Consider the following 13,942-nt stretch of genomic DNA (forward strand, 5'->3'; position numbering starts at 1 on the left):
TTTCTTCGAGAAAGATCATGAAATACAAGCTGAACCAGATGATTTTAGTAGCTCTAACTTGTGAGCAACATGTCCAGTGTGTTCGATATCTTATTTGACCCATAAAATTTAGGCGCAAGTTTCTTGGGTCCATGACCACCACAGAAGCTTAAGTTATACCATAAAAAAACCATATGACCCACATGGAACTCTCACTCATTGCGCATTTGATCTGCCTAGTTCATGCAATGTCCTAATTTGTATGATATGATCTCAGCTTTGCAGTCTTGAATCTATAGCTCGAACACTTAACAATCCCAGAGATGTAAGACATGATAAATGAACAACTTCATATGGTGTCATTTTGGTGGAAAGGTGGTGGGTGGTATTGTACCACCATTCGGCTAATGGAAGCCAGCATAACCATTTTTTGGATGGCTTGTTGCGAACACTGTAAGTAGGTATCCAAACATTTGCTGCCCAGTTTGCCATCAGTTTGGGGATGGCATGCAGAACCCATTTTTAATTAGGTAATCTACACGTAAACAAATCGTGTCGAAAATTACTAGTGAAAATAGCATCACGATCACTCACCATAGAGCTTGGGATTCCATCTAGCTTAAATACAGTATAAAAAAAAAAAAAAAAATTGGTTATCACAATAGCAGTAAATAGGTGCCAGAGGACAAAAGCAAGAATACTTACTTGACCGCCCGATCATCACTAATATGACGGACTTTCCATGAGAGTTGGATAGCCCTTTTATGAAGTCCATTAAAATATAAGCCATATTTTCATAGGGTACGGGTACAGTAAGGAGCTGCAACTATACTGGGTAGCCTACGACTCCCCCTCTGTGCTTTGGCAAAATTCACACTCAACAACAAATAGTTTAATACAGTCTTTTAAAGTGATTTCCGATTGGGGTCACCGATTCAAATGCCAAATCGATCGCGACCAAATGGTTCCGCAATGGCATAGGTCTCGGCCCTGTTACCCCTAAAACTCGCCTTTTCATTTATTTTTTTTCCTTCTTTCTTTAAGATTATCTAATTTTTCTGAGGTCCCCGCCTAAATCCCTACCCCATAAACCTCTATTTTAATTATTGTTTTATTTTATTTATTAAAAAAAATTGATCGCCGATCTAGACGATTCGAGAATGATCCAGATCGGCAATCCAGCCGATTTGGACTGAGATTGGGGGCAGACGATCCACTCCGCCAATCCATTTTTTTAAACACTGGTTTATATCATGCTCGATCCTCTTCTAATAGAAAGACCTGGCAACTCAGTTGTATGTTTTGAGGGAACCATAATGCCCCACAGTTGGGGTCTCATGTAACTCTCTTAATATCTGATGTTTCCATGATGAACCACTCAAAATTGAAACCCATATAGAAACTTGAGACCGAGACTTCTCACATCATAAGCCAATTGACGTTCAAACCCTTAGAAGAGAATTCAGCCTTGGGCATGTTTGGTTAAGGTATTGAAGACTTCAACACTGAATCCCAAGTTGAATCTCACTCCTAAACTACCCCATCAAAAAAATAAAAAAATAAGAAAGCAACTTAGAAAGGTATGACTTGCATTGATGCACTTTTAGCCTTTGACTCTATATAGACAGTTCTTTATTGACGAAGTATTACATCTGTAGTTCGGTATGATAATTGGGGCTTGAGCTGAAATGTGCGAACATGTCTACATTGTTATCCACCACTATGTGTACCAGGATCCTTATAATATGAATCTGCTATCATTTCGATGCAGTAATCTTTGAGTGAATTTTGGTGATATGGCTTATTTTTGTATGGTATATTTCATAAGTTCATATCATTTTGGTATGGTTATTTTTTTAAAAGGGGATGAGCACAGTGCTTGGACTCTGACATCATCAGAGTTCATTTATCTCGCTAAAAGGAACACTACTTAATAGACCAAAAGCTTATAGTTTTCTCATTTATCATGCAAAACTCTAAGCACTTAACAATAACAAGATCATTCTTTACATATAAAAGTCGGGATTCTATACAAAATATTAGGAGTATATACAGAGAGATGCAATATCAAAGGCACATAAACAATGCAATCAAGTGCTCCAACAATTTGGCCAAGGAACTTACTGCATCATATCTACATCAATTTCTGTTCCATAAATAACAACTCTCTTTCACTGAGCAGCTAGCTTGCATTTCAATCCATCCAAAAGTCAACAAAACAAACCCTAAGAAAGAATTCACAACATCAGCTGCATTTTAGCAATAAAACCAAGCAAAATAAGCAAGTGGCTAACAAGTATCAGATTCCACATTGTACATGCAGGACCTATTTAGCTGGAATGTACAAGTAACAAGCAGAAAACTAAAGATAGCTAAGATGAGATAAGAGCCAAGGAACCTGGAGAGTTGATCAGACAGAGAACAGAAGGAAAAATGGGAAGATGGAAGTTTATGGGACCAGAGTAAAAGCTATGCAGAAGGGTGACCGTACTGTTCACATATTTCTAATAAAGGTATGTGTATCAGCAGCATTGTAGTTTACACTCGCATGTAAACGTATTTCATTCTTCATATGCTTGGAGGTACCTTAGTTACTATTCCTTGGAGAGATTTATGGGTGAATAATATGGCTTCTTTTTATAATTAATGTAAGTTCTCAAAAATTCCTGGATTAACAAGCACCAGAAAATCAGAAACACTGTTGGTTAAGCACATCAGGCTAACCAAATCCAAGCCAGTCTCACATATCTATCATGAACTTCTAGCTATAACAGCAACGTGGCTAACATGGTTATCTAGTTTGCAAGTTTCAGAGAGAGAAGAAAAAAATAACAGATAAATGAAAGATGAATAAAAGCATGTAATGAGGGGTAGTACTATTGATAGGCAGCTTTTGTTACTTGAAGCCAGGAGCTCTGAAACTTTGTTTATCCTGCTGAATACATTACAATAATTACTATCATGAATCTGTTCAACTATAACTTAATCAAGCGTGGAAACACCCTGAAATGACTTTCCAATTACATTTAAGATTGTGTTTCGGAGGAAATTTGATTGTAAAAAATAAAAAGATACAAGCCACAATGTAAGAAAGTTTCCAAATTTAATGATAAGAAAACCATTAAAATAGACACTAAATGGTGAAATTAGATAAATTTAAGTGGGATAAACTATAAGAATATTCTTTAAAGCAGTACGTCGCCATGCCTAATTGAAACAGATACATTATTGTGCAAACTGTGGCATGCAGCATGCTTTTAGAATATCTTCAATAGGTGGGTCATCTCCAGCTTCTTTATCCTGTTCAAATAAGTAGAGCATGAGATAACAGAAAAAAAGAACTGAATCACAGTCCACTTAAGAAATGGTGAAATTTAGATAGATTTCACATTATACAAGTGAAGGATTCAAATCACCACATCTTAAACTTATACAAATCAAGTCCTATATACGCAAGACACAAAAGAGCATTAAGGATAAGCTCTGAATGGAACTGCAATTTATTGACGTGCCAAATGTCGACAAGCCTTCAAAAAACTAAAGAAACACTTCTAAATAAATCTTATGAACTCCCACTTTGCTATCAAGCATCAACCCAGTGAAATAGAAAATTTGGAACGGACCTCATGAATGCACCCTTGGGCACAAGAATAATATCAACAAAATGGAGGTCTTGCAAAAGATCAAAATGTTCAGCAAAGAACTCATAATCACCATGATAATGACAACAAATGGGTATAATAAAATATACTTTCTTCGTAAGTCCTGATGATAATTTTTATTGCAACTTATCATGCTACTAATGACTATGTTTCCACTAGATAATATTCAATTGTTCATATATTAATGCTGCATCTATCAACACTCTTGAATCTCGAGCTAATGGACAGGAATAAAGAAGAATTTATTTTATGCCAAGATTCTGCAGCATTCAAGCAAAAGCTTGGTTGCATATCATTGACTGTCACAGGTTCTAATATGAACCACGCGGAAATAGTGTGAAACTGCCATATAATCATACCCTAAGATATTCTCAATCCTGTTTAAAATAAAAAAATTTCCAAAAACAAACTCAGCTTTGTCCAAGCATTTATTTTTTAAAATACTAATTTTATTGTGGAATTTATTTGTGACATCTTCAAGGCAGAAGAAGTGAGGCATCCTTTTTTATGTTGAAATAGTAGTAACTTAACGTTATTGAACAGGCAATTCCCAGCCTGAAGCATTTTTAATTTAATAATTTTAAAAAATGAGGAATTCCCTTTGCAAGCATTGGTTGGAACATTTCAATCTTTAGATTGTTAAGGAGGACAATCTTTCTTCAAAAATCCTTAAGCAACCACCAAACTGTCAAGGCAATAAGGATTAAGAGTATTCAAATTTCAAACATTTCAAATTCAATGTTTATTATGATATATACAACACAAACAATTAAATGCCCGTCAGATCTTCAAGATTGCTCGGGATAATGTCCTCAACAAAGGCAACCATGGCCAATACATACATTTTGTATTTGTAGTTCGCATAACAACAGATTCAGCCACACTAATAATCACGCCCCAAATCTTGGTGTCATGGAGCTATTGCATTGCATTATTAGGATTTGGATACAGCGATCATGCTTATATATTATAAAAAAATAAAAAGGAGAAGAAGAAAAGGAAAACACTCAAATATCAATGTTTAGAAAGCGCAAGAGGGCGCAAAGGCAGCCAAGGTGACACCTGCCTCCTGGAGCAAAATAGCTGCCTAGGCGGGTGCCTCAGCTTGAGGTGCCCCAAAACATACATATATGCACATAGATGTATGTATATAAGACATACACATACGCTCATATATGGATGTTTGTATATGTACATATATGGGATTGTATATAATGAGACTATTTACCTTTGGTACAAGGAAGTAACAATTACTTATAACCATACGATGCGAAATTTGATAGCTTGGATGTGTCACAAAGTTCGAAAAAATTTCTTTTGAACTTTGAGCTTGGTCAATGAAATAAATGCAGCCACTTAATTTCACATCCAATGGTCAAGATTAATTGTGACCACCTTATACCAAAGGTAAATGGTCGCATTATATACTTACATTATATATATATATATATATATATAGGGAAAAGATCCTGTCAGACCTATGGCGTACTGCTACAGTAAACACCAATGGCCCAGATTGAATGTGGGCCGATCTGACGATCCTAAATGTCCGGTAGTGTTTAAATTTTAATTTTTTTTTCTACAAATCAGAATGATCTAAAATTTGGAGCGTGTGTAAATAAACAATAGATGAATCTTTGAAAAATATAAAAATAATATTTTACATGAAAAATTTGACCAAAATGCCCCTGTAAAGTTTTGGGGGTATTTTGGTCAATTTATTTTTTGATATTTTTATTAGGTGTGCCTTGATGAGAAGAACATACACCTAAAATTTCAAGTGATTTGGATTTATAAAAAAAATATTACAATTCAAATACAAAAAGATGTCTTGACCGTCAAATCGGCCCAGATACAATATGGACCATTGGCGTTTACTGTAGCGGTCAGCTAGTGAGCGTACTGAATCCACTCCCATATATATATATATATATATATATAAGTTTTTTTGACAAAATTATCATTGATGTGGTTTATGTAAGATGACAGCCTATATATACATGTTATACATATATATAATGTGTGAAATCCTTCCACACTTATATATCCTACAAAACTATGGGTGAGTTTATCTTGCTTGTATATCCAAAATTATCATTGGATGTGGTTTATGTAAGGTGACAGCCTATATATATGTGAGGATTTCAAACCCTTCCACACTTATATGCTACTCACCCATAGTTTTGTAGAATTCTTGATAGCGTGCATAGGGCAGCAAGGCTCCTTCTAACTTTGTGCTGCAGGATGGTTTTCTTTTTTAAAGGAAGTTTATTACTTTATTATGAATTCCTGAAGGTTCTCTATGGATCAAGATTATTGCCGAGTTGCACAATGGAGGCCTTGGTGGGCATTTTGGGTAAGACGAAGACAGGTGCATTAGTAGATGAAAGATATCATTGGCCTCGGCTCAATTGAGATGTTAGTCAACTCATAGAAAGGTGTAGGGTCTGTCATTCAGCCAATGGCCCATTCTCCAATACCCACTAGCTCTTGGATTAAATTTAGGATATTTTTTTTGTTGGGGAACTTTCTTGTACTGCTAGAGCCTGGATTCTACATTTGTCATGCTTGGTCGCTCCTCAAAGATGGTGCATTTTATTTCTCTCAAGAACAACCTTGATGCCACGCATGCAACTGATTTGTTTTTCAGAGAAGTGGTTTGGCTTCATGGGGTTCCAAAGACTATTATATCTAATCGCAACACAAGGTTCGTAAGTCACTTCTGGATAGCCTATGAAAGAAATGAGGCACCAAACTTCACTATTGTAGTGCCTCCCATCCACAAATTAATAGGCAGTCAAAGGTTATGAATAGAAGCTTGAGGTATTTGCTAAGGATCCTTGCTGATGACAATCCTATCATCATCATCATCCGAGCCTTGGCCCAACTATTTTTGGTCAGAAGGTTCAGGATTCATGAAAAGATGTGGCAACTATTCGTGGATTTTCGAGGAAGATCTGAAGCAAATTGTTGAAGAAGCAAAAGGAGAAAGTTTAAGGATAAACATAACTCAAGGATGAGTTCCCTCTAACCAAAGAAGATTGATGTAGGCAAGTTTTGGGCAGTAAACATTAGGGGTAGCCTTTAGGGCTTTAGATGTGTTTTCTGGCCAAGTTTGCTGGTACACGGATTTTGGCATCATAGAGCTCGAACAATATTTTCTGGAAATAGATAGTAATAGTGGTTCTGACATTGGAGTACAAAGTTGTGCCTGTCAGAAGTTGTAATATCTGTTTAGAGGGATAGAGTAGTCTTTCTTGTTTTGGTATAGGTGTAAAATTGTCATTTCAAGTTTAGATTTAATTAGTTCTATTGACAGTACAATTAGGATTAAGTGCATCCAAATAAGTCTATAAAGAAGGGTTGTATTAGGGTTTTGATTCAGAGTTGATTATTATTCATAACTGTGTTAATTAAGAATTCGAGTTGAATCCAAGGGAACCCTTGAAGCTAGGCTTGTTAGCTTCTGGATTTGTTTTTTTCTCATCCAATACATTAGTTTTTCTATTCCTTTCTGTTCATTTCAAATTTTCATCAACTGTGGCACCCACTTGAGGCACTGCCTAGGCTTTTTGAAATAATAATTAATGTTATCTTAGATGCATATAAAGCAGAGGCTTATCCTATGGCTATGGATTGCAGGTTGCAAAGTGCAAATATTCACATTGACTGTCACCAATTACTTTTTAAGTCTAACCTTGTGCATGTATGTAATTTTGCTTTTACCAGGACCAGCAACTACTATTCCTCCTTGCTGCCTGAAACAACACAAGCACGGTTAATTTATTCATACTGAAATGACAATAGTGATGTTTAAAATATAATTCTGCTGATAGCTGGTAATCTGGCTGTCACTTAATCTAAATTCAAAATAGTGACACAACCATTAAGGAATATATACCAGCCAAAAAAAAAAAAATCTAAGGAAACCTAGTAAAAATATGTCTGAAACATAGAAAAAATACGGTTTCTAAACCTAAGAATTTGACATACAAAACTCAGAGATAAATAAACCCCAAAATCAAGAACTATTAATATTCATAAGCACTTTCCTACTTTTAGGTTGCTTTCAACAATAACTTAGATAAAATTACATAATTTAGTTTTACCAGTCATATAATATTCAAGTTAATCTATATGTGTAATTCTCAAGAATTTCAAAATTTTCAAATTTAATAAAACTGCATAGATACCGCTTCAATATCTAGTTCGAACTCTTCATGTAAAACTATTTAGAGGTTGACTGAGTATGAGCACTAGTGCAAGGGAAAACTGCCACATACCAACCACCTCTGGCCACAGTGTCCTTTTCAAATGAAAGCCCCCAGTCTTGCCTGAAACCTTCAAGATATGACTGAATTATACTTTTTCCTGCCTACAATATCAAAAGGAATACCAGTCATCACAAATGAACGCTTTCACTGGAAAATATCTGTGATGAACACTTTCTAGAAATGCCACCAAGGGGGCAGGATCCATTTCAGCATTCACTAAAACTTTTTATACCGCTGGAGTGAATGTGGTTAATACGCCAGAAACAAATTTTAATGCCTTGAATGATGAATGTGTGGGATCAGCATAAACCTCTGCATGAAACAAAGATATCGTAGTGATATAAACAAATAGGACAACAAAGCAGTCCAAACAAATCAAGCATATCTGAGGATGAAGGAGAAAAAAAATGCCATAAGCTATCAAGGACTACCCAAAAACAAGAAGTTTTCTCAAGGTCCTTGAAGACGAAATCGCTAGTATTAACAAAGGAAATTCAGAAAGTAAAGATAAATAATGTCTTGATTTACCTCCAAAGGAATGTTATTTAATCAATATAATCCATCTAACAATGGGGAAATTAAAAATTACAAGACAATCTTAAACTGAACACATAAATAAATAATTCATCAGAAAGGAGGTTATACCCCCAAGAACAAGAGCCAAGTAAACTCCATTAATCAATTAGAGCTGATGTGGGAAATGATGAAACTATTAGTTATTAACAGAACATTTCACAAATAAAGAGCAGCAAAAAGAAGGCCCACTTGAAAAGACTTAAGGTGCTAATTGTTATTCTAATTTCTGGGCCACGAGGCAGAAGGTGACTCATCTGTTTTAATCAGGTAGGCATGACAGCGAATAGCATATCAGTGAAGTAAGAGAATTCGAGGAGCTAGATGCTCAGGTCACTTAGAATTTCTTACAGTGACATCTTGTGAAGTGGCAACACAAAGACCAAGTCCCTTGCCGGAGGGGGAGAGAACCTCTCGTGTTGGGGGATAATTTACGTTGACTCTTTTACGCAATTCCATTACCTTTATTTCTAACATAGATGATTTATAAAAAGAAAAAAACATGTTACATGGAACTGCTGTCAATGAATGCACAACAGGAGAACTTTCTATATCAGTTGAGGGTATACAACAGCTGATTGCAGTTGTGGAGCATCTGGATAACAATGACAAGTAATGATTTGTTTATGAATCCATGACAATGGAGAAAGCAAACCACATCTTCAGTGCTGCAAGGATCGTTTGAATGATATTGTGGAATGAGCAGATACAGAAAAGGTGCGATGGTCGAGATTTAAGGTACATGTTCCACAGTTAATTAGATATCATGTGGAAACATAAAAAACAGCTCCTCATAGATAAGATTATATAATTTGCCTGCATGAATCAAGTTTTGGAGCTTTTTCAACCACCTATTCACTAGAAACATTTTGGATGAAGGGCAACCTCACATTTTCTTCATGTTAATGATTTAGCAACCTTGAAAAGCATGTCAAGAACAATTGTGACTACAGCTTACACGAAACTTGGTGGAATTTGTGACCTGTAAACCATACCTCCTTTAAACTGTGTTTGCAAAACAAACGCATTTGCCTGGACCAAAGAAAATAAAAGTAGTCATGATGCATAGTGTATTCTACCTTCAGGAAATGCCAAAAGCAATGAAACTGTAAACCATTGCACTAAAGATATAGATTGAAGTCACGTGCTGCAAATGCCAAAGAACTTCATGATCTCAGTGGATTATGCAATTAGCAGACCTCCAAGATGTAGGAAAGAACAAATGACTTGCATGAACTGAAAATAATACTATGATCTCGACAAACAAGGTCATATGCAAAATAAATAACATCAAAAATTCTATAAGAAATCCCTACTGATGTGCTACTCAAAACCATTTTCCTATTTCAGCAGCAGCCAATTCAGACTTAAACCCAGTTTCTATATTAACCAAGATCGACACGACTGTGACTAGTTTTGAGAATATGACATTTTGCAAGCCTGCTATGTTGACAAAAGACATTGGTGCTTTCTCAGAAGCATCACTACTGACTCTTTTCACATAATTGTTAGGTTGTTTTCAGTCTCAGCAGATTATTTAGGAACTGAACCCTTACATATCCCTTATGGAAGAAATGAAAATATGCAAAACATATGCAAAATGAAGAAGATTTTAGCAAAAAGGCCAAATCATTTACTGCAAGTTTAATTATTCGTCGACATCTAAGAATAAATTGTGATTCATCTTTTCTCAAAAATGACTTCAAACAGGCCACTAGAAAGTCCAAGTAACCTAAAAAATAAATCCATTTGATGGATGTACAATAGGAACTACAAACTATAACTGTCAGAACGTAAAGACCAAGGAAAGAAAACCCTTGCAATGGTAGATCCTTTGATATATCAAAAATTTTCGTCTTCTCAGCTTTGGTACCATAATTTGTTCAGAACCAGTGTTATTCCAATTCATAGTACTTCCTTTGATATTTGGAATCCCAATTCCCTGAGGAACTTAAGACACCAAGAGGATAATAGGAATTTTATTGTGATTATAACTCAAGTGAAAGATTGGAAGCAGCCAATTTGGCCCACAGCAAGATATGCCGTTTGAATGATATAATGGCAAATTATTGATATGCTGTTCAGTCTTCTCACAGAGAACAACTCCAGAATTTTGTGTTGGTTTGCAATGAATACTGATCACAGAAACTTGTGCTGTTTGGTGTATAACTACAATAGGACCTAAACGAACTCAAATTCAATAAGAAAATAGATATTCATTCCTAATATGAATTCTACTACTAGAGGATTACAATACAGTGGCACTACAAAAGTCAAGGTACAAAGACTTCATAAGAAGATCCCATGGTGACCAGCCATAATTCGCATTCAGATGTTATAACCCATTGTTAATGATGTTGAAGTTTATAGCATGTTTTTTTACCAACGCACTCAAAATCCAGATGTTTCAGAAATGGCTTACAACAGATCACTAGACATTGCTTACCTGATCAACACTCCCAGGTCCTATCAGAACAAGAGCCACATTTGAAGCATCCATTATCTCCTGCAAAGGAAAACCACAAACTTCCAAGTATAATTAGAAAGAAGCAGAATAAATTATAAACAAATGACTAGTAATGTTGCTTATATCTAAAAAATAAAATTAACCGGACAAGAAAAATATAGGCTCTAATGAGTAAATATGGGAACTTCAAAACAAACAAATTGAGATTGCGTGATCCACTGATCTCTCCACAGGCAAGCATTACTCCCTCCAAAATCAACAAGAACCATGAGGAGTAGAAACTCTACCATGTCACTACAGTGACGAACCCTCATATAATGCTCGTAGAGGCAACACAAATACAATTTGAAAGTAAACAGCTCCAAACAACCTAGCAGCACCAGGACTGGGCTCAAGGCTAGGTGGTCAAGGTGGCAGGGTGACATCTTGAGTTACATTCCTACCCAGGGTAGGGGACCCTTTCCCATTGAACTGCACAAAAAAAACATAAAAAAAAAAAAAAAAACCAACCTAACAGCACTGGAGTATATGAACTTTCAAGTTCTTTCAAGCAAAAGAATGAGTACCTTTTTGGAAGCAAGAAAAGCAGCACGTCTACGACAAAGAACACATCTGCAGTAAAAAACTGTCATCAGTGATAAAACAATATCATACATTTTAGACAATAAAATTTAAAAAGAAAAGGAAAATGAAGATCAAATGAAATTACCCAAAATGGCGGGCAAAAGCAATTACGGCCTTTCTTTCTTTCCACAAATTAGTTATGGGAACTGCATTTCCATTCAAATCATAAACTTCCACCCCTTCTAACAAGGTTGCAATATCTTCAGACCCAGTAGAAGATGAGCCCTCTACAGCATAAGCACAAAACAGTGCACAATTTGGCCCCAAAAACATTAATATAATATTTGATAAAACTAGCAAAACTTTGTGCAATGCAATCATAAAACTAGCAATTTCAGGGATTTGTTTGAGGTTTGGAACATTATCAAGAAATGTGCAATAGAAGATAAAGAAATTGTTACTGAAGCTGAATTTATCACAAATCATTAAATCCTTATCTACAATTGACAATGCGCATATGGTGTACAATTCTCCCAGGGAAAGCATGAACATATATGTCACTATATGCACAAGACAAATCCAAAGAAGTCAAGACAGTGGATACAAAGCATGGTTAAACAAGATTGGGATAGAGCGTCTATACAAAAGCAATACAACAAAAAGTGACATAGTAGCACAATAGCCAGTAATTGATTGTTCACTTTAAATATCAAATTAACACATCATTTGGATGGCCATGCTTCCATAGTGTAACAAATGACCAATTCAAAGTTGCTTATAAACTAACTAAGCCGTATAAGCAACAATAAATAACGAGATGATGAGCCTAACATATCCCTGATTTCCAGAATATTAATACAGTGCAGAAAAGGATAGCACATTCACATGTATCATCAATTCTCTAAACATATAAAAGTGATCAACAATCCCCAAGGTAACACCGTGCAAAGTCGCCCATCAGTTGTGGGAAACTGAGCTTCAACACTCCTATTATCGCATGATGAAGTAAAAATAGCAAATAAAATCACATTGTTTAATAAAAATTCTCATCAAAAGAAAAATTTTACTAAATTTCTCATTTATTCGTTTAACAGTAACAGATTGTTTGGTACTTCACAAAATTTAGACCAAATTTACGACATTTTCTGCAGTTTTTCCTCAAATGTGAAATTTGCTATAGTTGAAATTCATCAGAAAAACTTTCCACTGAATTGACAAACAAATATGGATCAAAATGCTCCCAAACCAGTAATGAGATGATAAAGCCTGGAGATAGAAGATGAAAAGAACGCAGTCTTAAAGTTCCTTACCAGTAGAAGCAGAGATTGCAGAAACCCTAGATTTTGGCCAAGCAGGTCGTAAACCTCGAACATTATGATTGGAACAAGAGAGAAGAGGGAGGGAGCGAGAGAATCGTGGGTTTAATATGGGAGTAGAAAGAGAAACGAGGTTTTCCTTTGGACGAACAAAACAGAGGCGCCCTGTGAGACTGAGGGCCATCCTGTGGGAGCGTAAGACAGAGAGGCTTCTCAGATACGTTAGAGAGAGAGAGAAGGATCTCTGATTAGAGAGAGAAAGAGATGGATCTCTGATAGCGTTTAAAATGGCGGGTGAAGGAGGGGCCAAATATGGCCGTTTATTGTTTCGCGCTTGTTCTTTATCCTGGAACTCGGAAAACGTTTCCTAAAATGCCATTGGACGGCTGCCAGTCGTCCTTATCATGCTCCCGAAGGCAAAAGAGTACTCTCGGAGTTTTTTCTCTTTTCCCAATTTTTTTTCTTTTGTTGAAAATTTAGATATTTTAAAAATTAAACATACTTTGATCAACCTGAACATTATTAAAAAAAAACAAACAAATACAAAGTGATTTGAGAAATTCTTTTTTGAATTTAGTCCCTGGGTTGAAGAGATTACATCCTCAAACTTGAGTGCTAAAATTACTCTTGATTGAGTTTTATTCAGTGGAGTCCTTTATGCAAGACTGTAGAATCTTTTGACTTTAGAACAGTTATAGAGTCGTTGTCGGGATTAACTCCGATTTGGTCGAGAAAGGAGGAACCTTAATAAGTGAAAAAAAAAAAAATCTAATTTTGAAAGGGGTTTTAATGTTGAAAAGCCTTGTAATTGATCATCTCTATATTAAGCTGATTTAATATATAAAAAAAAAAGATTTTGAGTCTCATAAATAATGCATCTTGCAACACATTATATATATATATATATATATATATATATATATATATATATATATATATATATATATATATATATATATATATATATATATATATATATATATATATATATATATATATATATATATATATATATATATATATATATATATATGCTAACAATAGCTGGACAGCTATAATAAATAGTAATATAGGTGGAATCCCACCCATCAACTCTTCATCGAGTGG

General features: G+C 35.2%; 1 protein-coding gene across 25 annotated transcripts; it reads right to left on the minus strand.

Annotated features, from left to right (window-relative positions):
- Positions 1-1,915: 1,915 nt before the first annotated feature.
- LOC18434351 (thioredoxin-like protein AAED1, chloroplastic) lies at positions 1,916-13,446 on the minus strand. Of its 25 annotated transcripts, XR_016056905.1 has the most exons (12): positions 12,830-13,127; positions 11,665-11,806; positions 11,522-11,567; positions 11,243-11,426; positions 10,935-10,994; positions 9,484-9,520; positions 8,148-8,227; positions 7,925-8,016; positions 7,339-7,399; positions 3,187-3,279; positions 2,857-2,911; positions 1,916-2,204 (listed from the first exon to the last, which is right to left on the minus strand). XR_016056905.1 is itself a non-coding variant. In XM_088868778.1 (10 exons), the coding sequence occupies exons 4-10, from the start codon at positions 11,378-11,380 to the stop codon at positions 3,205-3,207; spliced, it is 543 nt and encodes a 180-aa protein (XP_088724904.1). In that variant the 5' UTR covers positions 11,381-11,426; positions 11,522-11,567; positions 11,665-11,806; positions 12,830-13,115; the 3' UTR covers positions 2,871-3,204. The 25 variants fall into 25 exon arrangements, 3 of the variants coding, with proteins under 3 accessions (XP_088724904.1, XP_020522949.1, XP_020522952.1); XR_002280967.2 differs by lacking the exon at positions 11,243-11,426 and having other exon boundaries at positions 3,204-3,279; positions 12,830-13,446; XR_002280968.2 differs by lacking the exon at positions 11,243-11,426 and having other exon boundaries at positions 2,857-2,914; positions 3,204-3,279; positions 12,830-13,445.
- Between the last annotated feature and the right edge of the window lie 496 nt (positions 13,447-13,942).

The sequence above is a fragment of the Amborella trichopoda genome, chromosome 6, assembly GCF_054954075.1.
Source record: "Amborella trichopoda isolate Santa Cruz 75 chromosome 6, AtrichopodaSantaCruz75HAP2 v2.0, whole genome shotgun sequence".
NCBI classification, from domain to species: Eukaryota; Viridiplantae; Streptophyta; class Magnoliopsida; order Amborellales; family Amborellaceae; genus Amborella; species Amborella trichopoda.